We start from the raw sequence: 26,692 nt of genomic DNA, 5'->3' as shown, positions 1-26,692 counted from the left end.
GATTTTTTGCCTTTACTTGCGAACTTATTTTTGCAATAAACCATGCCTGAGGGAAATAAAAGAAAACGTCCTGGACAGTACCCAGGAATGGAGATCATCAAGTGGTTTGAAGCCCAGAGACAAACTGGATAGAGTGTCTCGGCTGAGGGTTCATTTGCAAACTCTCGTAATGTACAAGCCAAGAATAATAAAGGGTTTATTGCTTCTACGGGTGTATGTACACATTATCTTTTATTTTTTCAATCATGTGGCTGTTTTGAATCAGTTTTAGGTCGACTTCTACGCGAGTATATACGGTAATTTGCGACTAGATACCTTCATTATTTTCAGAGTAAAGCAATCTGGAGGAGGGGAGGGGGTACTATTACTTTTTGAATAAAGTAACTGGAAACAGTAACTTATTACAATTTTTCAGTAACTTGTCCGACACTGCTGATAATACATTATTTTCCCATGTATACTCTTAGCAGCATTTCAAAGAAACATTCTTTTTTTAAATCAGGAATTCTAGTCCTTTAAGGGAACCTTTTCCCAATATGTTTCCAAGACCCAAAAAGGAGCTAGTCTCAAATTTCCTCATTTGAATATTCACATTCTATCAACTTTATTCTCTCAGGTGAAGGTGGAGGAGAGTTCAGAAAAATCCGCTGGATGTTTTTATGCAGCACACTGCTATTTGGAAGTGTTGGAGACCGCAACATCCTCTCTCGGGTTGTAAAAGAATATCCTGCACAGCGGTCCAGTTCCTAAGCTTTTGTCTCACGGGTCTTCTTCCTTCTATAACAATCCACACATGTTGTTGCTACTTATGGAGCCCCTATTTCGTGTACAATTGTTCCCTCTTGGTCAGAGATATTTGGGACTTTTATGGGAATGGGAATGAAGTTTTATTAAAAGTGTATGAAACATATTGCCTTAGGAGGGCATTAAAATTGTGCTACTGGCTAAGCTTATCAAATTACTGACAAAAGTCCATTTTCTGCGCAGCTTATCCTCAGTAGGGTCGTGGGAGAGCTGGAGCCCACCCCAGCCGTCTTTGGGTAGTGGACACTTTGAACTGGTTGCCAGCCAGTCGCAGGAAACACAGAGACAAGACAGTTCACTCGCTCTTTTACACCTATGGACAATTCAAACCGGCCAATTACCCTGACATGTATGCTTTTGGAATGTGGGAGGAAACCGGAGTGCCGGAGAAAAGCCACACAAGCACAGGGAGAACATGCAAACCTCCACTCAGGGAAGGCAGGGACCTGGATTTTAACCCATGAACTAAGAACTGTGCCGCAGATGCGCTAACCACTCAGTTGCTGTGCCGCCGGCAAAAGCATCATTGGTGCTAAATGGGGCAGTGTGTAGCATATGACCACTATATCTTGACTGAAACGAAAATGAGTGCTACAAAAACAAACGAGGAAGAATACAACTCAAAGTGACAAAAACGCAGCATTTTATTTCTCTGCGACCCCCACTTTTGAATATTTTCGTTTTTTTCGCTTTAGCAAGATGGCAGATAATCATATCAGCTCTCTTTAGGTGAGGCTCATATTAGGGTTCATACACATTTTACATGGCTAAATTTGAGTACTTTTTAGTACTTTAGTATTTTTTGAATTTCTCCAATACTATTCAAATAAAAAAATCTGGTGTGAATCAGGTATTTTGCAGATCTAAAAATACATCTGCGATTCATATATGCGATTTGTAACCCTGAGGGGTAATTAATCAAGACATGAGTTTTAGATCTTGGGTAAATCGCAAATAGATTTGTGGATCTGAACAATAGGTGTGCTTGTAATTTGGAGGAAAATCTCTACACATTTAGGGGTTGGGTAAAATGACGGTAATATGTAGCTCACATTTTCAGAGACAGGAAGTTCTTCCTGTTTCAAATTACAACTGGAAACCACGACCTTAATTTTTAGCTGCCATTAAACACGAGGGAAGAAATGCAATTGCAAAGCAAATCGACCAGAGAGCAGTGTCTGCGACATTTTAAAGAAAAATTGTTGTGAAACATGGCAACAATTTCAAGCATTTATAAGCCATCCACCCAAAACTCAAGCACTTCGAAAACACATTAAGAGCATTTTTAAGCACCCGTAAAAACCTTAATGTGGAATGCAATTTTCCTCAACCTATGAATATTTTACAAAATGTCACGTTTGCCATGGCGCCCAATTGGCCAAGCCCATATCACACCAGCTGTAGCTTGTTGACAGATTGGCTTTTTGTCTATTTTAAGCTCAGCGCTCTCACGCTTCCTTTGTCAGCCCGTCAACGAACTTTTGCCCGGCAAGATGTGGGTTTCGACTCGGTCCTGTTCCTGTTGGTATTTCCTGTCCGGTATTGTTCCCGTTTATTTTGTCATGTTTGATTTCGGTTTCCAGTTTTGTTTACGTCCATTTTTATTATTTATTATTATTATTATTTATTTATTATTTTCTCCAGTTTTCGTTCCCGTCTAGTTTGCCCTGTTTATTTTCGATATCCTGTTTCAATATCTATCCTGTCTGTCCCGTCCTGTCCGGTATTGGCCCCATCTGTCCGATTTAAACTCAGGCAATTGGTATCAATCTTGTCGGCCTCTGGCTTCCTATCATTTTACGCCAGACTGTTTCTAACATGCATGACTCCCCATTTTTCGTAAAATAAAAGGCTTGTGTGAGTAACGTCATGCGTTTGGGTCCTGATCCTGTTCTGGTTCATGACACAAAATGCATGTTTATATGATAGGTTATGCTTTTTTAATAAATATAATTTTCTGGAAAATGTTTCGCACTAGGAGGCGCTTGATAACACACTGACCCTTGCAGCAAAAATCTCAACCGTCAAAAACAAGAGCATAAACAATGAGGGTTTAGTGAGCCTCGAGATGCATTCAAATGCAGTCAGACAGTTTGAATTCTAACAAAAATTAAATGTATTCAACATTGAATGCCAAACTTTTTAAATGTATTGGTATGTTTACAGCATCTCTTCAATTACTCGTCCAACACTTGTCAATGAATCAAAATATTTTTAATTTAAAATTCTCGTTTCAAGATTTACCAAAGAGAAAAACAAATAGACCAAAAATGTCATTTTATAAAATTTATTCGATGAAAAAATTTTAACAGCCCGACGGGCTCAATAACAATATACTTATAAACAAAAAAGTACGTACTGAGGGTCTTTTGTAGCTGCAATTAAGAGCAAAGCAATCAATGTTTAACAATACTTTCCCCAGTAAAGGCAGAGCACATTGATTTAATTCCATGTGAAAATATTCAACACTTTCTTAATTGAAGGGATCACAACAGAAACCATTGAAAGTGCAAATAAAACCCACCAAAACACCACTACATTTTTAAAAATAGTTTTAATACTTTTCTTTAAAAAAAAACATAGTCTGAAGATGAATCTATTGACCGCAATGCCTCTTTGTCAACATACCAACATGGGTGTTTTGGATAAAATCAATCAAGCAGGGAGAGAGGGGGGAAAAAAGAGGCGCCTGATAGTAAGAAACCACAAAATAAAGTCAAAAACAAGAAAGTAGGAAAAACAAGGATGTTGTAGATGAGTGAGATCATCCGTTTCTAACAGTGTTAGGTGCGTGGGCCAGTGTACATAATGCCTCGTCGCAATGGAAAGGGTTGCATGAGTTGGAGGGTTAAAGAAGCCTTGAACATGAATATTGCGACAAAAATGATACTTTGAATCAGAAGCGGGTCTCAAAAGTGCAAAAATCCAGAGGATAAAAAATGCTGCGCAAATATTAAGATTTCAAAAGGTGGGTGGGGGGCCGGAGCAGTAAAAACAAGACTTTTTTTTTTTTTTCAAAGTATACGAATCATAACCAATAGTTTTGGCATAGAGTGGGTGCATGGTGAGAGGAGAAAATAGAGAAAGAGACAGAAAAAAATCATCACTGGCATAGTAAAAATAAGTTTTTTTTTCTTTTTTACGGTAAAGTCTACAAAATAAAAAGCAAAGCTCCAAAGGATCATTGCAACCGCCCCCAGGCCCCCGCGCTCACATAAACCACATCCCCCTGTGTTCGATTCATGTTGCCTTATCCTCGTATAGAATATATATTTATAGATCTATTTCTCTATTATATGTATAAATTGTAGCGTTTGATCATAGACAATACAGGCCGGAGCACTAAGGCAGAGAGGATACACTGGTGGGCTTCTTCGGGTCTTGTTTCAAAGCGAGTAGAAGGTGGTAGACGCCACAAATGGGGGAGGGGGGGCTGTGCTGTGCTGCTAAGTCCTGAGAAAACAAGCCCGTCACATCCGAGACCAACTAAAATTCTGGTTTCGGAATAACACGGTTAAAAGAAGGGGGGATCAATCGTCGTCCGAGCCCGTTTCACAATGCGTATTCGTCTCTTCGTTTCTTTGAATTAAAATATTTTTCTGAATGCGGCTCCTTGACTATCACTCTGCCTTTTTAAGGATTTTTTTTAAACTCATTTTGTGAGCCAACAACTATAAACATCACGTCAGACACCAAAACGTATCTGCGCTCCGAGAAAAGAAAAAAAGACGGCATGAGTAGGGGAAGGGTACTACGTAGTCCATATATGGATTGTTCATGTGGGGTGTTTAGCTCGACACCACAGCGTGCACGCGTGTAGGTCCTTCTCACGCAGCTGCTTGTCCGACTCAGAAGAGATTCTCTTCAAAAATGGCCATCAGGTCGCTCTGGAAGTTAATGTCGATCGTGTCGGCCATCTGCATTGGGAGAACAGATCAAATTAAGGTTGAAAAACCACCAAAAATGAATACAGAGGAGGTTAAGCATTGAATATCTAGACAAATGCTATTTTTTTAACGTGCACCCCTCATTTTTTGATTAAAAATTATACATCATATTACATTTGGTTTCACTTTCTCTCAGTTTAAAGTTTGCGGTTGGATGCCAAGGGAAACGAAACTTGGACGTGGCCGTGAGAGCACCTAATCATAACCATTGTCATTGTCTGAAACTCATGACAAAAAGTTACCGGACACCAGGGCCATATAAAAGATGCCAGCCCCATGTTTCACAACTTGAAACACAACAAATAATTGCAAAAAAAAACATTGTTGCAAAGTATTAAGGATTGATATCAGAATATATAACAGAACAATACTTTAAAATTAAGTTTATTATAAATCTAACATTTCATTGCATGTATACGACATCGCTATTTTCCATCTGCCATCCGTATGTACCTATATTTACTCATCTTCAATCATGCAATGTTTGCGTTGCGTCGTCTGCTACAAGCCACGCAAACTCCTCTTTCCGCGATGCATTTAATGTACATTAACGTTTTGTAGAGTCATCAATTTTGTTAGCTTCTTTTGAAACTTTCTTCTAGGGCTGAGGTTTAGGCTTGATTCCTAACCACTTATCCATTTTTCTCGTGTTCTCTGTGTATCTACTTTGGAAAATGATATGCAATTGCACGACCAAATAAAGCTCGGGAAAGTCCGAAAGCACTAAGTTATTCGATGCAGTCTTCTGATCGGCTGCCAAGTTGCCAAGTATGCAAGTTGCTAAACGAACCGAAATTCCGAGAATTTCAAACCGAACGAAGATTTCGAAATCAGAATAAAGCAAACGTTTGATTTGAGGGGGAATTATTCACGCCCATTTCTTACATTTTAAGAGAGGAGTCTCTGACCTTTTTCAAGCTGAGGGATACTTTTAGTTACCTAATAGATGGCACCCAAGTTTAATATGCATTACTAAAGTAAGAACTTGTTATTGTTATTGCCAAGTTGTTATTATGTTATTACCAGGTTAATTATTGGAACTAGGGTTAAATAGACTCTGTCAACCACTAATTATTTTTTTTTACTAGAAAACCACAATGACGCTGCACTGGTTAGATATTTTGAGAACAGGTCTGCAGGCACCTCAGCTATCCTCAGGGGGCCCCACGTTGGAGACCCCTGTTTTAAGACATGCGCACACTTGGTGGGGAATTTGGTCTTGACTCCTTTGGTTGCAGAATGCCAATGGCCGCTGTGTCCCCTATATTTCTAGACAACAGCGCCATGGCAACAATACTGTGAAGAATAGTTCTAGATGGTAACAAAAATATGGAAGTTCTCTTTTTGTTGTCATTTGCAGTTGTCGCAGTTTCAGATTAAATTGCTTTTGCTCTATATCAATCCTTGAAGAATAAGGGAAAGTTTAGCCTAACACTACGTTAGTGATGGAGAACTGTAGCGTTTTTGATTAATAATATGATGTTCCGTTTGGATGTATGAGGATTTGATTTGCGGGTAAATAATTAAAATATCGTGGGTATGTTGTAAATTCTCAATAAAGTACTGCTCCACATACCGTTTTGCTCCTGTTATGTATTATGTGAATAATGTTGGCAAAACTAGACTAATTTCTCCTCTAAAAGGGTGTCATAAATGTTTCCATACATCACCGCGGTGTGAAAAAGAGCAGCTCGCCGCTCTCCTCCATGCTGCCACGCAAAAAGGTCGAATAAAATAAGCCGGATCGTATTTAAAGCCGCAAAGTTTAAAATTTTTTTTTTTTTTTAAGTATCAAAAAAGTAGTGATCCGCAGTCCGGAATTTACGGTAATTTAAGATTTAAATACTACATTTTATCTCCTAAGTAAAAAAATGTTATATACCTTGGTTATTTGGGTTTTGATAGTTCCTTTCACGTCATCTACATCAGGGCAACCCAAGTAATCACGGCCATATTGAACCGGGGAATTTTTTTTACCCCAGAAATTAGGATTGACCAAGGAATTGTAGCGATCAAAGCTCTAGTTCGCTGTCGATAGAAGAACATTTCAGGCTAAATAATGACAACAAATGTTCACTGATTGACAAACGAGACACATACGCCCTATAGAAAAGCGTGAGATTAGGGTTCAAATACGGCTAATTTTGACCAATTTTAGCCCAACAGCGCACTATTCTTGGTAAGGCCTTTTAGCATGGCAGAGCCACACCAAGATGTCGCAATGGATTATGTCAAGTACTGACTCTGCCCTCTACTCACCGAATATGTGCACACTATTTTCAACCAGGCTTACAGGGACACTTTTCGACTAGGCTTCATGGCGCGCACTAAAGATTGCATTGCTTTAAATTGCATCACAAAAACGACGCTTCACACCTTATTCTGACATTTGAACGTTCAACAAAATAGTGTAGAACTGCGTGGCGTCACATGAAAACTATCAATATTATCAGAAAGGGGGCATCAAAACTGTTTCCATGACTTGTTCAATCAAACACGGCCACATACCGCTTCCCTCCTGCGCCTCTCCTGCTCCCGACGACGCGCCATTTCCCTCTGCTGGTCGAGAGCGTTCTGTGCAGCCGAGGAAGTCGGGGACGGCGCTGGGGGTGGGACAGCAGGAGGCTGTGGTGAATGAGTGGGTGGTGTGGAGGCGGGAGGTGTGGGGGCTAAGGGTGAAGGCTGCTGCTGCTCTGGTTGTTTTCGGCGGGATTCATCCGGTGCCCGGCGAACGTGCTCCACTGTGTCGTCGTCGTCACGGCTGGAAGACAACATACAAGCTCATGACAGGCTAAAAGGAGGAGCAAGCTTCAACTGACCAGACTCACAATTACAATGAGTTCCCAAAGTTCTAGAAATACTAACATGAAATTCAGCATAATTTTTTGGGGGGCATTAGGTAATCCCAAAGTCTTTAACATGCAAATTCTGAGAGAACAAAAATATATATACATATTCCACAGGACACAATATTCCAACTATTTTCGGGGTCATGCATTTTGAAGACGGCATGTCTTGTCTTTGTCATCCTGAGCTTTGATGTCATCTGAGGAACACCAGCACAGTAGCAAGCCAGTCACCAACCATATTGTTTTACATGTTGACTCGTCAAAAAGGTTACAAGTGTTTTAAGGCAAGTTTTGTGGAGAATGCAACTACCCAAGAAGGGACTGACTAGAAAAAAATATACATGAAGAGCCGCCAGCGTCGGTGGAAAAACGCGAGGCTAGCCAACCAAAAATAACGCAGTAAGCAGCCAGGCTAACCAGGGTTCGATAACGAAAATCTGCAACGGCGATAAACGTAAAGCCGGCCAGAAATAAACAAACCAATGAACGAGCAAAACCGACACTAACAGCAGGTTAGCCAATCAAGACAATTTTGTTAGCAGCCTGGCTGACCGAGAACCAACAACAAAAAGCGGCAAAGACTACAGTAATAAACGTGAAGCTGGCCGGGAATAAATCAAGAGACACAAAATGACTGGGGCTAACGCTATGTTAGCCGGACAAATACACGGTGGGCAGCCGACAGGGAGCAAACAAAACAGGAAAGATCTGGGTAGCCCCCAATGCTAACACAGAGCTGGCCGGAAAAAATGCTAATCATGACGCATGCGAATGATTGAATGACTTCTCATAGCAAGGACGTCCACAAATTTACTTGCTTTAAAGAGAATCAGATAACTGTGAATTGTACTAAACAATAGACACAATTTAAAATACTAGCACCATTAGATTAAAAAAAATTGCAATACAGGCCCATATAAGGCTAATGCGGGCTGTAGACCGTAAAACAATGCCTGCAATTGGCCGAAAAACATGTTAATAAAAAAATCAGAGGCTAACAGTCAATAGAAAATAATTTTACTGTTTATTTGTAAACGGTAATTATGCGGCTAAACAGACAGCTAACAAAAAGGAACGTGCAGAATGCTTTACAGCCAATTCTTTTAATCTGTCGGCATTATCGTGTGTTTTGAAGTAAACATGGTTGGATTCACTAGACTCTCGCAATCTAAGGAGGCTATAGTTGCACTATCATCTAATGTGATGGCTGCAAGAGGACATTTTGAGCTTTGCTGGATTTACAGTTTTCGGGTATCTTGCTTCAGACTGACTGGGATGTTTCTGTAATTAGTACATTTTGAAAGGGTCAGCATATCTTGAATCCCAAGAGTTGGTATTGACGAGTGACATCATACAGAGAGGTATTTGCTTCTCAAAAGTAACGTTAAGGGGGTAAGAGATATGAGATTGTTTTCTGTGCATTAGTTCCCAAAAGTTGACAACTTTTTTTGTGACCTACCGCATTTTCTCCTGCCCCCTCCTGGCCTGTTGCGCTTGAGCCTTCAGTTGTCTCTCCCGCTCTTCCTTTTCCCTGGCCACCCGTCGAAACTGCTCAAAACTGTCGCTGGATGAGCGGACAGCTGACGCTGGTGTGGATTGCGACCTCTGGGCCAGACTGGCCCAAGAGCCCATATTCTTTAACTTCACATCCTGATACACAAGCAAAAAAATAGTCATGAAATACGAATACACCAAGTGAGCAATATGCCTTTCTCAAGTAATGTATGGTAAAAATTATATCATCAAACATTCAGGCTAAAACAACACAGCTGTGGCTGACTAAAAATCCAGTTCAAACACAGAAAACTAAGGGTTTCACTCGTGGTATGCAAAATAATCAAAATCGATAAGTGTTAAAACTACGCATTACAGAGATCCCTCGGTTTTCGCGTTTAAATGGGACCAGAACTACCCACAAAAAGTGAAAATCCGCTATGTCGTGTTTTTTCTGGCGGGCTTCATTATAGCGAATTGATTTCAATCCGTTGAGAATTGTTAAATTCTGTTGTGACAGACTTGGTAGTTGATCACTGAATTAACTGGTACTTCAAATTGCAGAGGATATATATCTATTTTTTTAATGTTTTATTGCTGCTAATGAGCCGGTTCTTGGTTTACAGGAATAAAACACGTTTAATTGATTTTATTTTATTTGCCTTTATGCATTTCCTTATAAATGGACACAGGTTTATTATTAGTTCATTAGGATTTACATCTCTACTGATTGGTTTCAAATGGGGTATTTATATATGAATCTGCAGTGTGTAAATGTTTTTTTTTTTCATTGTAACAATGTTTTCTTGTGTTTATTACCATTTTCCACACAATTAACTCAACTTAATGCAAGATTTAAGGTTGGGGTGCGTAGTTTGAGATGTCCTTAAAAAGTTGTAAGGTAAATATTTAAATATATACATTTATCCATCCATCCATCCATAATCTTAACCGCTTATCCTCAGTAGGGTCGTGGGGGTGCTGGAGCCCATCCCAGCTATCTTCGGGCAGTGGGCAGGGGACACCCTGAACTGGCTGTATGTATGTATGTATGTGTATATATATTATATATATTCTATGGATTGTCCTTGATGTAACAAAGCCATTTTCACGGACAGTCAGAGTTGAAGACGACGGCTTTATAGTTTACGGTAATCTTGTTTCAGACTGATCTTGATGTTTCTCTGATAAATATAACTTGAGATGGTCGTCATATAGGCTTCTATTCCCCGCTATAGTTCAAAGCGGCGCTGCCACGAGCGGCTGCCTTTTCCAGCAGCTGCCCTATTGTTTTATTGTCTGCTCCTATCTTCAGTGTTTTTTCTTCCCGTTTTGACAACTACACTATGGATTACTTCTATCCTATGGGACATGGGTTTAAGCGCACAAAAAATGCGTGTATTCAAGGAATTTCAACTCCTTGCCCTGAAGAATTCTCGTGCCGGCGTGATGAAGGGGCCTATCGTGGAAGAAGAGCCGGAGCTAGCGAAGCGGCTAGCGGCGTTATAAGTCTTCGGTACCATCCGTAATCATGGTAAATGCGAACTCACGACCAAATAAAATCATCGAGTGCTGGTGGAAAACATCGAAGCGCACAGGGAGCGCAGTTGCTGTGTTTTGCGGAAACGTGGCTCACGTTTAGCATTCTGGACGCTAACGTGTAGCCACCCGGAGCTACCCGGAGCTATCCGGCTTCAACGCCGCTAAACAGAGACACGAAAGCCGGGGGGAATCGGAGAGGAGGCGGACTTGCTAACACGAGGTGGTGTATCCCTGGATTTTCACAAAGAAAAGTTTTCCATCTGCCGCAGGGATGTCGAACTTTTGGACTGGCGTGACGTCATCCACTCCGCTACAAGCACCCCTAGGGCATCATGTTAATCTGTTAATAGACAACGGGGTAGACTGCTGGAAGTGTGAATTTCCCTACGGGGATGAATAAAGTATCTATCTATCTATCTATCTATCTATATCTTGGGTCCCAAGCGTTTATGCTTTCAAATGATATGTGACATGACAAAGTTCAATTACATTGTACGGAAACATATTTTTTTTAAATCAAAAGTCCTACAGCCCGGCGGCTGACCGCCAGAACGTAAAGGGGTTGAGGTAGCGTATGTTATTCAACACAGCTTATAATCAGGTGTGCTCTATAATGTACAAGTGGCTTTGGAGCGCTTTTTTAACAAACCAAGGCCTCAACAACCTCAATTAAGTGGAATCCTCGACAATGCTGTTTGATTCCAGATATTTCTCAAGAATCGCTTAGTTATTGAAAGCAGTGGTGTGAATTATTTAAGTATAATACCATTTCAAAGGTAAACTACTGCCTTGTTTTAACTAAACATTTCAGATTTATGTACATTATCTATTTTTTTGGGTATTCTGGCGGTGGCTTGAAAATAATTTTAAGAGCAACAGGCTTAAATTATGGATGAGAAAAGGTGTATCCTTTTTGATGATAACATACCGGTGTCCTCTTAGATGCTGTAGGCGTTTTGGGCTCTTGCTTGAGTTTGGTGTCCTGCTGAGGACCTGCTTGCACAACAGGGTCTTGGTGGCGGGAACTGAGACGAGAACCATCGGATGGTTTCTCATCTAACCCTAGGGAAAGCAAAACATACATTTATCTAACCTAAAATCTAGCCTTTGTCATTTTACTGGCATTTTATTGGCATTGCTTAACTGCAAATTACCAAGTATCTTGCAACCCACCAACTGGCCTTTCACTATGACCTAATCATGACATAAGTAGTGCAGTTGGCCATTGTGTGTCTTTCCTACTGACAGTTGGGCAATGACCGGTAAAAGAAACTCAACTAAGCCCTGTATTTAAAAATGAACTGAGCAGTTGGCTTGCACAGCTATTGGCATGGAACCTAGGGTTGTGTACTCTTGCCTAGAGTAACTTTGTTAAATAGAAATCATCCAGCCAATCACATGCAGTAAAAACTGAAAATAGTAAAAAACAAAACTGTGTGCACACTACTCTGTTCAAATGCTAAACTGCCACAATTGATGCAAATATATTTTCTCTTTGGAAACAAACATTGCTCATCTACGACTCACTCAAAAGTGGTAAAATATAGGGGCCTACCTTTTACCTGGAGAAATAAGGTTTGAACTTTCATTTGGTGGGTTCTATAATTCTGTATCTAAAGTACATTATTTTCTATCTACCTTCAAAAAAGCTGTCAAATTGGTAAAAAATGGCTGCCACAAAGAACTCCAATTTGAGACATGAGAATACTACTGAATAAATTAAAACTACTATACATTGTATTGTATGATTTAACACTGAAAGTCTAAACTTACTGTGTTTCTTGTCATGTTTCTGTGCATCATGACGCATGGAGGGGCTGAATGGGGGAGGTGTCAGTACCGGTGAGTGGGACAGTTTCTCCTCTTTTAGAGAGTTTGACCTCTGATCCTAAAAAGAAACACATAGATGGAAATCTAGGACTATTTCATAAATAATTCGCACAAACTCAGCATCTTTGTAGTTTTTAAGACTGACGTTTTTCTTGATTGGTGGAGGTGACTGTTGCCCAGCGTGGAACTGAGGAATCAAGGGGCAGTGCATCATGAGAGGTGATGGACTTTCACGCAGGCAACCTGTGAGAGCATCAGTTAAGTTAGGAAAGTTAAAATGAAATGTTTATTGAAGGTATTGTTGGATACATTAATCAAAACATGACACAAAAAAACCTAATGCTGAGAGTGAGCATGGCCAAATATGGTCACCTTGCGCCCCCTCCCCTAAGAAAATTTGACAAATCTATTTCTGCCAACCTTTGCTTAAAGGTTTGCACTGTATTTGCACTAATAACCCGGTCAGGCAAAAAAAATCCAAATTTTTGGTATCCTGAAAGAAATAAAGTTTCCATGCAAGTTGCTGGTAGGTCTAGGCACCCGTAACTTATATCTGTGACCATGTAAACCATCAACACGACAGAACTCAAAAAATTGATCAAAAGGCACATCGACCATTCCATGCAGTACTTTGAACACAAAAATTAAATCAAATCGAATTCTGCGGAGCTCCAAAAAGTCCAAGTTCAGTCTTTCCCGATATGACAAGTTGTGCATCCCAGGTATCCGCTTCGTATACCGATGTTGAACTCCTTCCAGTAGGTTAATGTCCTTGAGTAAGTAAGGGTTCCACACAAGGCTATTATATTCTAACCCGGGTCTAACATAAACGCAAAACATTCGAACTAAGAATGCTGGGTTCTTGTTGTAAAAGTGTCTGTAAATGTTTCATGCTATGTTATTGGCTTTGTTGGTAATTTTGGCGATATGCGTGATAAACTTTAGGTTTGAAGTAAGAGTGACACCCAGATCCTTATGTTCAGTAACAACATGCAAATCATGATCATTAATGTTATACAGCGGAACAGAACCATGAAAAAACGACTGTGGTAAGCATTTATGAGATGACAGTTGCAGTTGCCACTGTTCGGACCAAAGAAAAACTGATTTAATGTCATTTTGGAGAGAATCAATTGTTCCTGCAACCTGGGTTTTTGGTAAGAAAGCCGACAGTTTAGCATCATCGGCAAAAATTGAGATGTCACTACTTTGAATGGCCTCAGGTAGGTCGTTCACAAAAAAACAGAAATAATAATGGTCCTAGTACTGAGCCCTGTGGTACCCCACTACAAACTTCCGACCACGCTGAAAGAACATCATCAATTTTTATGCATCGTTTACGATTTGACAAATATGCAGTTATTCATTCAAGCAGTTTTCCACTAATACCATAGCATTTCAGTTTTTGTAAAAGCTTGTCATGAGACACTTTATCAAAAGCCTTGCAAAAGTCTAAGTAAACAACATGACCAGCCATATTGTGAACAAAAAACATACTGGTAATATTATTCAAATGAGCTATCAAGTTAGTCATGGTAGAATGTCCGGACCTAAACCCATGTTATTTTAAATGCTTTTCCAAAAACACACAAAAAAGCATCGAGACATATTATTTTCGCATTGAAACAATGTGCTGAAAATTTGATTTTGTCTGGAGAGCAGTTTTGCTAAATTTTGTCTTACAATATATGGTATGGCTCTCTAAAAAAACAAACAGCATTTTTGCTCTTATGCAGTACCCTGCAGTAGAGATACAAACGACATTTGAAAAGGCATTAGGTATTTTTTTATTATCACACTACTTTCAGTCACAGTACCAGATATGTTAGAGTGGAGAAAATCTCATCCCATTAGCTGCACCGCTTATCCTCAGTAGGGTCGCGGGGGTGCTGGAGCCCATCCCAGCAACCATCGGGCAGTGAGCAGGGGACACCCCAAACTGGTTGCCAGCCAATCGCAGGGCACACAGGGACAGACAACTCGCTCGCTCATTCACACCTAGGGACAATTTGGACTGGCCAATCCACCTGAGATGCATGTCTTTGGAATGTGGGAGGAAACCGGAGTGCCCGGAGGAAACCGGAGTGCCCGGAGGAAACCCACGTAAGCACGGGGAGAACATACAAACTCCGCACAGGAAGTCCGTTGCTGGATTTGAACCCACACAGGAGGTTCCCAAGACCTTAGAACTGTGCCTGCACACGCGCTAACCACTGCGCCGCCGTGCTGCCCAGTGGAGAAAATGTCTCACTTTTTCTCGGCTTAAATTAATCATTGTAAGAGACAATAGTTTTGAATATGTGCTGCTATGCGTTCACATATTTCAGGATGAAAGAATTACCATTGCTTCCTACAATGGCGTTCTCTTCTTTTGGTTCAGAACAAACAAATTACTTCCAACAATGCTTTTTGAACACTTTGTAAAGACTTTGCGAAATGGGTGTACAGCATACTGGCTTAATGTCTGATATTTTCCCGGCCTGGCCCAATAATAAATCAACATTCTGTCTAACATATCTGGTACTGTCACCAAAAAAGATGTGATAAGGAGATAAGACCCAATGCCTTTCCATGTGTCCTCTATATCCCTTGTGGTACCCCGCAATCTGTGTTCAATTTCAATTGCATCCAATGTTATGCAAGTGTATGCAATTTTGATCAGTGATATATTCCTAGTGATCAATCAATGGGCAAATACGGACCTTTTTAGTTTTTTTGTGCAACTCTATCCCTTAAAGTAGACTTAATTCTATGTGTCTTTTAGTCCCAGGTGCACGTTATTATAGAATAAATATCCCATCACTATTTTTGGGGGGTACACATTATATATTGGTGGACCTTATAGTGCGGACAACGCGGTAATTTAAACACTATTAAAATTAACCCCTTCATCAAACTGCTTTTCCTAAAAACTTTAAGTTTCCTCCCAGTTTCCACCTGAATGAGGATGAATTAAAAGTTAAAAAGGTGATTATTTGCTGTCTTACCAGTAGAGAATTGTTCAGCTTTGATGCGTGGCGATGGCTGTTGCTGTTGTTGCTGCTGCTGCTGCTGCTGCAAATGTTGTAGCTTTTGCTGGAGGCTTGAACCCTTCTGCGGTTGCATTGCGTGAGGGTATGATGGTTGCATGTGGCTTTGGGACGTGCCGTGTCGATGCATTGCCGAGGACATGCTCGTCAGTGCGGCTTGCATTGAGGACCCAAGTTGAGCGGCGCCTTGCGCAGGTGAGTGAAGTGGTTGAATTTGTCCGGACGTCCGCGGTTGGAGAGACTGCAGGAAGTTTTGCACCTGGCTAAGGGGCGGAGTTTCTGCTCTGATGAGTGTCGGCTCGTCGTCATCCTCCAGCAGGGCCTGAGGTGGCTGAGAGGATAGTGTTCCCAAGATACCGTGTGATGGCGGTGAAGGTACGCGGGGCCGAGGGGCAGGCTGTGGCAGAGGAAGTGAACTCTGAAGCTGAGATGTGGGCGTAGGCAGCGAAAGGAGCGAGGAAGGAGGTGGCTGAGTGTTCTTGGGAGGAAGTGGTGCAGCGTGGCTGCTGGGGCGTGAAGGCTGCTGAGGAAGGGCGCTATGAATTGCTGAAACAAAGAAATGGAATACAAAATATATAAATTAAGGTTGAAGTGTAGAAAGGGTGGTGCCAGTCCAAACAAACATTCCTCACGTGACTCCACATCAGTGTTCCCCATAGAATTTTGTGAGACCCTGGTGGGTGGGAAGTTTAAGGGGGCCAAGGGTCATGCTTCCCAGAAGAACTTTTTGGGCTGAGGTTTAGGCAAACCTTTCAGAGTTTTAAATTTAATTAAATGTAATACTGATACCGGTGATTTGGTAAATTACTGTATTAAATAAAAGTATCGCTGCTTTAGTGATTGCTGCCATGACAGGATGCCGGTTCTTTTTCGATGGTTTACAGCTTATTGTACTGCGCAAAATAGGAGGTACCGTTAGGGTCTGTGTCCCACAAAATGTTTGCATCTCGGCACTGGGGGCAGGTTTTCTGCGCAGAACTAAACCTTCTGAGCTAAACCTTTTTTTCTGGTCGCCGATAGTTGAAAATTCTTTAACGTGGGAAAAACGAAACGCTCAATGTTAAATTTTAACCAGCCATCTATTCTCAGTGCAGGTGGGGCGGGACAAACACAGAGTGCGCACTTTAGCATGGAGAGAGGGGACGACTGGCCAAAATTCCTACTGACTGAAATACATAGCACAAATACAAACCATGGCATTTGCGATCATTTCGATACTGAACAATTTAAAAGTTGTTAGATGAACTTTGCATTTGTATATATTTAAAAATAGTTTATTTTCTGATGATTTAAGTTTATGAGATTCTGGCGGGACAAATTTAACCGTGGGGGCCCCCCATAAGCTTCCCATGTATGAGTTGCAATTTTACCAGTATTTTCCCAACAGCCATAAACCTATTTGAAAAATGGCACTGACCTGGCGAGGGTGTGACAGGATGCTCGTTCAGGAAGGGGTGCGTCTCAGTAGGTGGGGGGCCAACAGGTGTGGAAACATTGAGGAGACCAGATGTAAGCGGGGGACAGGCAGCTGTGATGACTGGGCCAGGCTCAGTGTTGGCCTGCGTTAGGCGAGGGTTCATGAAGTGGGCCAAGGGGTCAAACGCTGTGCTTAACATCTGGGAGGATTCCAGAGCAGGTACAGCTACGGGGACGGGAGCGGGAATGGAGACTGGGACGGGAACTGACACAGGGATGGAGGGGGGAGCAATATATGGGAGTTTTGACTGGACCACTTGAGGATGTGGCGCGCTGGGGTTGGTGACGCTGTTAATGGGCTGCTGTGTCCTTTTGGTATCTTTGTTGGAGAGATTCTTCTGCTGCTTGGGAACCAGCCCTGCTATACAGACCCACCGTCGGTTTCAATTATTTTTTTTAAGTTTTGTATTTATTTAGTTACCATTTTCAGAGTCTTCGCTATCCGAGGAGTCGCCACTTGTGCCAGATGATGAAGATCCCCTCTTCAACTTTGTAATGTTTGTCATTTCCGACGGCTTTTCTACAGCGACACAAAGGGGATTTTAAAACAACGTTATCAATTAACAATAATCTGAGAAACAGTTTGGCTTCACACAGCTTTTCAAAGCTATTATCATTTTATAGTGTTGTTTAAGAACATTAAACTATCCACAGTAATATAGTTAAGTTAAAATCGGCAAATGCAAAACAATCTCACTTAACCTCCTTATTAAGTCATACCTGATGACTTTTTCTTCCTCTTGAGGCAGGTTGATACGTATTTCTCCAGCTCGCGGAGCGTGGAGGGCTTCAGCGTCTCAAAGTCAATCTCAATCTCGTCCGGGTTGGAGTTCTTCATAGAGGGCTCTCGAGTCTGGATAATGTGCACGACACGACCCAGCTTGTCACCAGGCAACTTGTTGATGTCAAGGCTGAGCTGGCGCTTCTCTTCGTACGACATGGGCTTGCCTCCGACAGCTGCCGTACTTGCAAACAAGTCTGGTGAGGGCAGATGCATGTTTATACTAACCCAATGACTTAGGGCCCATTCATACTTCCTGTGTAGTGGTTCGTAGCGACGGAGCAATGTAGAGACCCACACGAAATGTTTGCAACATTTTTTTTTTTTTATTGCATCCAAATTTTTAGCTATTTACACTTTCCTAAAATAATTCGATAACATTTTTGTTTAAAATTTATTTAAAGTGTAAGTGATTAAGATTACCAAAAAGAGCCTTTTACACGGCAGGATGTTTAAGTAGTCAGTAGTTATGATCAGAGTTCTAGAACTTCAGTCTTCACAATTTAGAGGTGGTGAGTAACCGATTCAAAATATGGTTGGTTTCAATTGCTCTTTTATTGTGTTAAAATCCAGAAGTGATAAACCTAACATTAATATTGTAATTGTATGAAACAATTAGCATTGTTGTTAAACCTAAAAACGGTTATTTATTCCCCAAGCAACCACACTATAAGGTTTAATGGAAAAACAAAACAAAAACGTAAACATAACTTTTTAAAGTGCTTCGTACAATGATTTAAGTGCCTAACATGTTCTCATTTTGTAAAATAATAATAATTAATAAATAAGTTAAAAATGGGGATGTGTTTATTTATCTGCCTTTTTAGAATTAAAAACAAAACAAAGCATGTATGGACAATTATGAGCCAACGTGCATACCCATGTCATCTTCCGCTTCAAGGGAGGCTGAAGGGACGAGAGGGGTGGGCCCAGGCTGGGGGGCCACAGAGGGACGACTGTTTTTGACACCATCTTTCTTACTGCAATTCATAAATGCATCCGATGATCAGAAAATGCTTAATTATCAATTAAAGTTGTTAATAGGCATGTCATATAGGAATGTCACATTACGTCAGGACAGTGATTGCTTGCTTTTCAAAGCGGCGCTGCCACGAGCGGCTGCCTTTTCCAGCAGCTGCCCTGTTGTTTTATTGTCTGCTCCTATCTTCGGTGTTTTTTCTTCCCGTTTTGACAACTACACTATGGATTACTTCTATCCCATGGACATGGGTTTTAACGCACAAGAAATGCGTTTATTCAAGGAATTTCAACTCCTTGCCCTGAAGATTTCTCGTGCCGGCGTGATGAAGGGGCCTATCGTGGAGGAAAAGCCGGAGCTAGCGAAGCGGCTAGCGGCGTTATAAGTCTTCGGTACCATCCGTAATCATGGTAAATGCGAACTCACGACCAAATAAGATCATCGAGTGCTGGTGGAAAACATCGAAGCGCACAGGGAGCGCAGTTGCTGTGTTTTGCGGAAACGTGGCTCACGTTTAGCATTCCGGACGCTAACGTGTAGCCACCCGGAGCTACCCGGAGCAATCCGGCTTCAACGCCGCTAAACAGAGACACGAAAACCGGGGAGAATTGGAGAGGAGGCGGACTTGCTAACACGAGGTGGTGTATCCCTGGATTTTCACAAAGAAAAGTTTTCCATCTGCCGCAGGGATGTCGAATTTTTGGACTGGCGTGACGTCATCCACTTCGCTACAAGCACCCCTAGGGCATCATGTTCATCTGTTAATAAACAACAGGGTAGACTGCTGGAAGTGTGAATTTCCCTACGGGGATGAATAAAGTATCTATCTATCTATCTATCTATCTATCTATCTGCTCCAGCACCTCACCCAAAATTCAAGCATTTTCCTTACCTTGAAAACACAACACTAAAGTTTAAGCATTTTCAAGGGTTTCAAGCACCCGTACGAACTCTGATATAAAGAGAGAAGGGTACTTTATAAGTAAGTATTGATAAATGGCAAATGTTTTAATGGCATACTAATTTGAGAGCTTTAACTAGCACAAATTTTAATAGCACTAACTAGAATAAATTGTGACCAAAATGTGTCAGTCAATAGTAAATTGTAACCTAAATGCACAGAATTTAAACCAACGAAAACAAATTTTGTACAAGTACCGTATTTTTCGCACTATAAGGCGCACCTAAAAGTCTTAATTTTTTTCAAAAGCTGACCATGCGCCTTATAATAGAGTGCGCCTTATTTATGGAACAAAATTATTTCACAGTCTTGCAACTAACTTGCAGCCGCCGACTAGATTTTCCCCCGAACGCCAAGTAGTCCGCGGTGTATGCTGGGATTTATTTACCGGCGTTTCATTCGCTAACCAATGTGTCAATCATCATTTGAATCGATCACTTTTGGCTAAAGTTATTCGGAGCCTCGGATAGGCTAAAGGGCCGAAACAAACCCTGCAATTGGCCGAAAAAGATGTGACAATCATCAGTTAAATCGATCGCTATTGGCTGAAGTTATTCGGAGCCTCGGATTCGCTAGATGACCAAAACAAACCCTTCAGTTGGCCGAGTTTAGCAATGGCGTAGCAAGCTTAGCAAGCTTGCTAAAGTAACAACCGAAGAAACATGTTTCATTAGTCTGTATTTGTACATATTTTACTCTCCTGGATTTACTTCACTCACAGTTGTAAAAAGACCATGATTGCGTCTCATTATTGAACGTGAGAACTTAGGTAAGTTATGCGGCGTTATATTTTCCCGGTATCTTGTTTTAGAACGATCTTGATGTTGCTGTGATGAGTTGAGTGAATTTAACTCAATTCCGAGTGTTTATTGTCATATGCACAGTAAAGTTGCGAGCGAAAAAGAAAATAGAAACTAAGAAATGTTTGGCATTTCTTGGATCCCAAGACTTTAACCTTCCGAATGATATTTGAAATGACACATTTAAGTGACATCGTACGGACACCGCATCCGCACGTGTCTACGACACGTATTTGCCTCTTTGCAAGCTTTGGGAATGTTAAGGGGCTAATCAGTTGGACTGAATCATCTGAATGTTTTGTCCACGTTCCCATTGTAGCGCCTTATAATCCGGTGCGCCTTATCTATGGAAGATATAGGACCAAAAACTATTTTTTGGGCGTGCGCCCTATAACCCGGTGCGCCCTATAGTGCGGAAAATACGGTATTCCACGTATATCAACAATGCCATTTCTAGTCTGTTAATCAAATGTCTGACTGTTTTAAGTAACATTTTACAATGTTCCAAAAACGGTTTATTGGTAAAGTTGTAAAAACTACCAACCCAGGCTTCTTCCGCTCTTTTAGGGGAACGAGTGTCTCTTTGCCGCTTTTACTCTTCTTGGAAATCTGAAGCAGGGCAGGTTCAGCGGGTTCCTCCACCCCCATTTTCTTCTTGTGCTTTTCCTTTTTTTTCTCCTTCTTTTCCCTCTCTTTCTTCTTGGGCTTGCAGATCTGCGGCTGAGACAGCGCGGCCAGTTGCTCATGTACAGCTTTCAGCTGAAGACGACACAAAAGATTGTGGTCAGCAAACAGACTAAACCAAAAGCCTAAAAAACCCTCCCAAAAATTTATTTATTGGACCAAGCAATCTAACTAGTGGAACAGGGCACACTCTTGTAGTATGTAAAGGAATTCCTGAAATACAGGAATAATACATAAACTTATTTTTGAGTTGGCCACTCCTGTTCTAACCTGTTCCTGTAAGACAGCCAATCGCTGCTGCCGCTCTTGGTCAGTGTCTCCCGCTGATGACTCCGATTCGGACACACTGGAACTGCTTTCTTCTGAAACAACAGGGGGAGGTGGCGCCGGTTGTCGAGTGGACGGTGTGGGATGGGGAACCAATGAAGGCGTGGGAACCGGGGCAGCCTCCTCTGGTTCATCGGGCAACTTGGCAAAACGCATCTCGAAAACGTCCTATGACGAAGTGCAAGATGAAGTGTGTGTTTATATAGGCTCCTTAGTAAATTGTGGACAGGTCTGATCATAAATGAGTAAAAAAACAAGGGGGACTTATGACCACCATCAATCGAGTTCAAATGTTTTAGTTCAAAGGACACATGAGGATACGATGTTTTCATAAAAGGTGAAAACAATGTTTCGTTATGGTTATCTGTTTCCTGATTACTGCATGACAACTCAACTCAACATCATCTTTTCAGGGTGCAGATGGCGAGGACATAAAAAAAAACAACCTACCTGCAGTTTCCGAGCCATGGCAACCACATCATGGCCTGGTGGATTATACTTGTAACAGTTGGAGAACATCAATCGGACATCTGCTGCAAACTCTTGGGGGTCTCTGTACTGCAGGTTGTCCAGCTTTTTCTGGAAGATGCAAAGATTATTAAATGGATTTTAGCTTTTACATGTAGAATGCATATGCAGAACGGTTAAAGTGGATTATGAAAAACATCCCATGTCTTTAATTCTTCAAGCTAAAGAAAGTGTTTTTAGCTCCTGTAAATTTGAATAAATAAATACCACGGAACAACTTAAAGTGGGAACTGACATTTTGTAATTTGCGCCAAAAATGTATTAATCTGAAAGGACACCAAGCTCGCAACAAAATATTTTTGATGTTCATCAGCCGTTAAAATACTATAAAGAGGGACATTGAATAACAGCTTTCAGTTTAATTCGTATGCAGCAAGTGGCAATTAATGGTATTTGGACCAACAATAGCAGAATATGTCAGTTATCAGACCAACAGCAAAATAAAAAATACCTGATAAATGGTCACTTGGAGCCACACTAGAATATTCAATTACTTGTTGAAAAATTCCAAGAATGTGGCGCTGTGAGAAGAAAAAATATCCACTTCCTCTTCCTAGTTTGTGTGTAAACATTCTATACTTTCTATACTATGTCTATACCATCTCCAGCGCGCTAAGAACTTTGCCATTTGAAAATAGTTGGATGGCTTTTTTCCAGGCCACTCTCTAACACAGAGGAGCTTAACTTCCAAAAGTAAGTTAACTTTATTTTTATAGAGCATATTATTTCATGAAATGTTTACTTTTTAGTACAAAACAATACCGGTTACTTATACAAGCAGGAAACATACTTATATTAACCTTAAACATACAAAATATAGCACTGAAGCAACTTACAATTCAACTTCCGAACGATCGTCCGGAACCTCCATTTGTGAGTAGGGCAGCGTCTGTATTTGAGGATGGCTCAGGATGTGCACATTACTGTGATTTTAAAGCCTTCTAACTTTTGTGATAACAGTGAGTTATGCATCTTTTATTGAATGTTTTCTTTTTTTGAGACACTCATTTGTGTGGGACTGTGCTTGGACACTTATTTTCTATTGACAGCTCAAATTGCACTCATTGAGATTGACTGCTATTTGCACAGGCTGCAAACAAATGTCTTAAGAGCGAGACAATAAGCACTGTTCTCGTTTGCCCGCGTCCCTGAGTACTAGACGCATCTTTTTTGCTGGGGACGCATTGTGTCAAATCAACGTGCGCACTCGGGACACAACTTTTTTGACACCAAATTGTCATTATTACCCGGTTACTTTTTTTTTTAACAAAGATTTACCGCACTCCAAACTTTTCGTCAGGCAGATCCGCCATTGTTGTTTTGGTCTCGCGCCGATCTCGGCAAACGAGACTTCGAGATGACGTCAAAGAGAAGTATGCCTCCGTAAAAACAGTTGCTATTAGGTGAAAATCAACAAAAAAATTGGTAATTTCTTCAGTGTCGGTAATAAGTCGAATCATAATACAGAAAGTGGTAACAACGGCAATAATTCTGGCACGAAAAAACAGCGGAGAAATTCTTCAGAAGACTGCGAAGGCAAGGAAAAGACGTGTTTTGATGCGAACGATTCGACGAAAGATAAACAAAAGAATATTCCTAGCAAGAAAAGGAATTTTCTGCCAAAATGGACTCAATTATTATTCCTGGTTACGCTATGAGGAGGATGATAATGGAGGCTACATGTTCTGTGATGCGTGCACCCAGCGTGACAAAAAAACTGTATTGCATAAATCATTTCGCAATACGAACTTTCAGAAAAGCACGTTGGATCAGCACAACGACAATGAAAACCACAATATAGCCATGGAAATTCCGTCCCATAGATCTTTGTTGGGACCTATAGATTTTTGAGCATGCGAGTCCCCGGGACCCATCACTTTTCAGAGGTAAAATGAACACTGAATAAGTTAAGTTTCTTACTACTATATATGTATAACGAAGCCAAAAGTATGTACATGTTAAGATGATTTTACTTTTTTACTGCAATCCTGTATAAATAATCCATCCATTCATTATCTGCACCGTTTATCCTCAGTAGGGTAGAAGGGGTGTTGGAGCCCATCCCAGCTATCTTCGGGCAGGGGGCAGGGGACACCCTAAACTGGTTGGCAGCCAGTCGCAGGGCACACAGAGACAGACAACTCACTCGCTCATTCACATCGAGGGACAATTTGAACCGTTCAATTAACCTGATAGGCATGTTTTTGGAATGTGGGAGGAAACCGGAGTGCCCGGAGCAAACCCACGCAAGCACGGAGGAACATGTATAAATAATATTCGCACATAACAAATTGACAAAAAAAAAACTAATGAGTAATTGATTGATGTGTGAGACCACATAATCTGCAGCGGACTTGACACAAGAAACAACAAGAATTTGCAAAAAAAAAAAAAAAAAAAAAAGGAAAACTAATCATCAAAGGCCATTAGCGATTACCTTGATGGTGCTGAGGTCCATTGGATGCTTGATGATATCATGGTAGTCGTGAAGGCCAAGAGCTTTCGCATCAACAGGTAGATGGAATGGCCACGCGTATGCGAAGTGCTTTTTTGACAACATCTCTTTGACAAGGAGGGAGCAGGAATGCATTTGATCTTGACGTTTGGGTGTCAACATGCCTTCAGTCTCCAAGCCGCCAACCACATTGTGCTGGGAATCAGGCTGTAACGAGTCGCGCTTTGGCTGCTTCGACGGCCGACTGCTCTCACGACGCGTTCGAGGTTCTGCTGAGACGGGAGAGGATTCGCTGAGCTGGTCGTTGGCAGTGGGGGTCGTGGTGTCTGCTTTCCTCTTCTGGCTCTTCCTTTGCTGTTGAGTCATCAAAAGAGGTTAAGGGATGTAAAGACAATTACATCATCTCACCAGGTTGATAAGAAACGTCATACGAAGCTGGTCCAAACATTAATTTTCTCTTTATTATACTTTATTTTTCGGCAATGTAGGCGCACCCCCCCTTAAAAACAGTCTTTCGTCTTTTTTTTTTATACATAAAGCACAGACAATTGAGTCTTCAGTATGAACTACCGTGTTTATTCATACATAACCGTTGAGCTCTTTAACTATTTACGGTATGCGATGATTAGTCAGTCGCTAAGTGTCACTGACCTAAATCACAAAACATTGTATGCAAAGGGGACCAAACCCAGGTTGCAGCGGTGAGAGTGCGGGCACCAGTAATACAGATGACACATGAAAACACATTAGATTTTATCTCATTGTGTGTATGTGTATCCTTTGTGGACCTAAGATATGCGTCGGCTCATAAAGGCCCGACTGAAACCACATCACCGTTTTGATAGTTTCGTGGTCACACCATGTTGCCAGGAAAGTAAATCGGTGATTTATTACAAGAGATTTGATAAATATTACTAAATCATTTTAGTTCAACAAATATTACTCTTATTAATGTGTTCATATTTTTAAAACTTTTGAAAATTGGATTTAAGACATTTTAATGCAAATTAAGGCCTAATATTTAGAATAATTAAAATACCTTTTAAGACTTTTCAAGTAAGCATTTTCGAATCTTTTCGACTGTATTCTGCTGGTCTTCTGGTGAATTTGGGGTTTTAAGGTGCGGGTTAGTCTGGATAATACAGTTGTTTAAAAAAATCCACAAAAGCAAAATTTGTATTGAATTTTGTCCTTTAGTGGCCTTGTGCATACCTTGACGAGAGAAGAGGCGCTTTGCAAGGGGCTAGGATGAAGGCCAGGGTGCGTAGCGGCCTGAGGGGCCACAGAGGTCATGCCTTGCTGCAGAACCCCTGCTGTTGCGACTGAGTATGAAGATCCTAGATGGGGTGTGTGAGCTGTGGGTGTAGGAGGCACTCGTGGGGGCTGGGCCAGTGTAGGCGGGGTCGAAGATGAGAGTGTCTGAGGTATGGTAGAAGGAGACGAGAAGCCTCGTGTGTGTGGGGTGCTAGCTGGGGATGACATGTCTTGGCTTGATTCGGACATGCTGATTGGAGCTGAAATCGAGCACACAACTGAGTAAACACGAGAAATTAGGAATTTGGTGGCAAGAAATGCATATACCAGGCTCTCGCTTTAAGCCACGGCGTCCCTTAGTCACCACGGCGATTTCAGTTTCTTCCTGCGGCATCTGTGTGATTTTCTGTAGAAAAAGCTTCTCCAAGGCCTTTGCCATCAATACAATGTCATCACTGGGCTGCAAACAGCAAGGGACAGTATGTAACAACCTTGGCCAAATGTATGAGCAAAATCTATTAAAATTGTTCCTGGCAACTGACCTTGTTGTAGATGTAGCAATTGGTGAACATTGTGTTGAAGTCATGAATACACTCCTGGGCGTTTTTGTAGTAGTGGTTTTCCAAGCGTTTCCTTATTGTACCCATATCCATTGGGGTTTTTATTATTTTATTGTAGTCCTAGAAAGATGCGGGCAAGGGGAAAAGAGCTCTAAAAGTTGTAGGCTAAGAATTAAAGGTTGGATTAGTTTATCTTGGGAGTACTGTGCTAGATGTGATTTTAAGCACAAAAAAACTGTACAAGATGTAAATTGTCATCTTTAATTTAAATAGCTATTGCTGGTTGAGTGAGAACTCGTTTTACAGAGATTATACATATTGGTAACTGTTATTGCACATAACAATATGATTTCCTCTCTTACCATATTTAAGTAAAGGAGCAATATGCCACA

At 41.1% G+C, this 26,692-nt stretch overlaps 1 protein-coding gene across 4 annotated transcripts in view; it reads right to left on the bottom strand.

The window, feature by feature from the left end:
• Positions 1–3,075: 3,075 nt before the first annotated feature.
• Positions 3,076–26,692, bottom strand: part of LOC148361192 (bromodomain-containing protein 4-like) — a 34,153-nt gene continuing 10,536 nt past the window's right edge. For 3 of the 4 annotated variants that reach the window (XM_088341913.1, XM_088341912.1, XM_088341910.1), the window contains exons 5-22: positions 26,283–26,420; positions 26,068–26,200; positions 25,699–26,000; positions 24,469–24,840; positions 21,954–22,082; positions 21,447–21,671; positions 21,037–21,251; positions 18,632–18,732; positions 17,692–17,949; positions 17,393–17,491; positions 16,913–17,332; positions 15,454–16,041; positions 12,612–12,709; positions 12,410–12,524; positions 11,565–11,698; positions 9,060–9,250; positions 7,260–7,512; positions 3,076–4,721 (exon numbers count right to left, since the gene is read on the bottom strand). In XM_088341913.1, the coding sequence (XP_088198039.1) occupies positions 4,653–4,721; positions 7,260–7,512; positions 9,060–9,250; positions 11,565–11,698; positions 12,410–12,524; positions 12,612–12,709; positions 15,454–16,041; positions 16,913–17,332; positions 17,393–17,491; positions 17,692–17,949; positions 18,632–18,732; positions 21,037–21,251; positions 21,447–21,671; positions 21,954–22,082; positions 24,469–24,840; positions 25,699–26,000; positions 26,068–26,200; positions 26,283–26,420 (3,840 nt within the window). In that variant the 3' untranslated portion in view covers positions 3,076–4,652. The remainder of the gene's footprint in view (positions 4,722–7,259; positions 7,513–9,059; positions 9,251–11,564; positions 11,699–12,409; positions 12,525–12,611; positions 12,710–15,453; positions 16,042–16,912; positions 17,333–17,392; positions 17,492–17,691; positions 17,950–18,631; positions 18,733–21,036; positions 21,252–21,446; positions 21,672–21,953; positions 22,083–24,468; positions 24,841–25,698; positions 26,001–26,067; positions 26,201–26,282; positions 26,421–26,692) is intronic. The other variant, XM_088341911.1, reaches the window with a different exon arrangement.

Source organism: Urocampus carinirostris, chromosome 8 (genome assembly GCF_059441175.1).
Source record: "Urocampus carinirostris isolate Australia breed hairy pipefish chromosome 8, RoL_Ucar_1.0, whole genome shotgun sequence".
In the NCBI taxonomy this organism is placed as follows: Eukaryota; Metazoa; Chordata; class Actinopteri; order Syngnathiformes; family Syngnathidae; genus Urocampus; species Urocampus carinirostris.
This window is presented reverse-complemented; position numbering and strand designations above follow the sequence as displayed.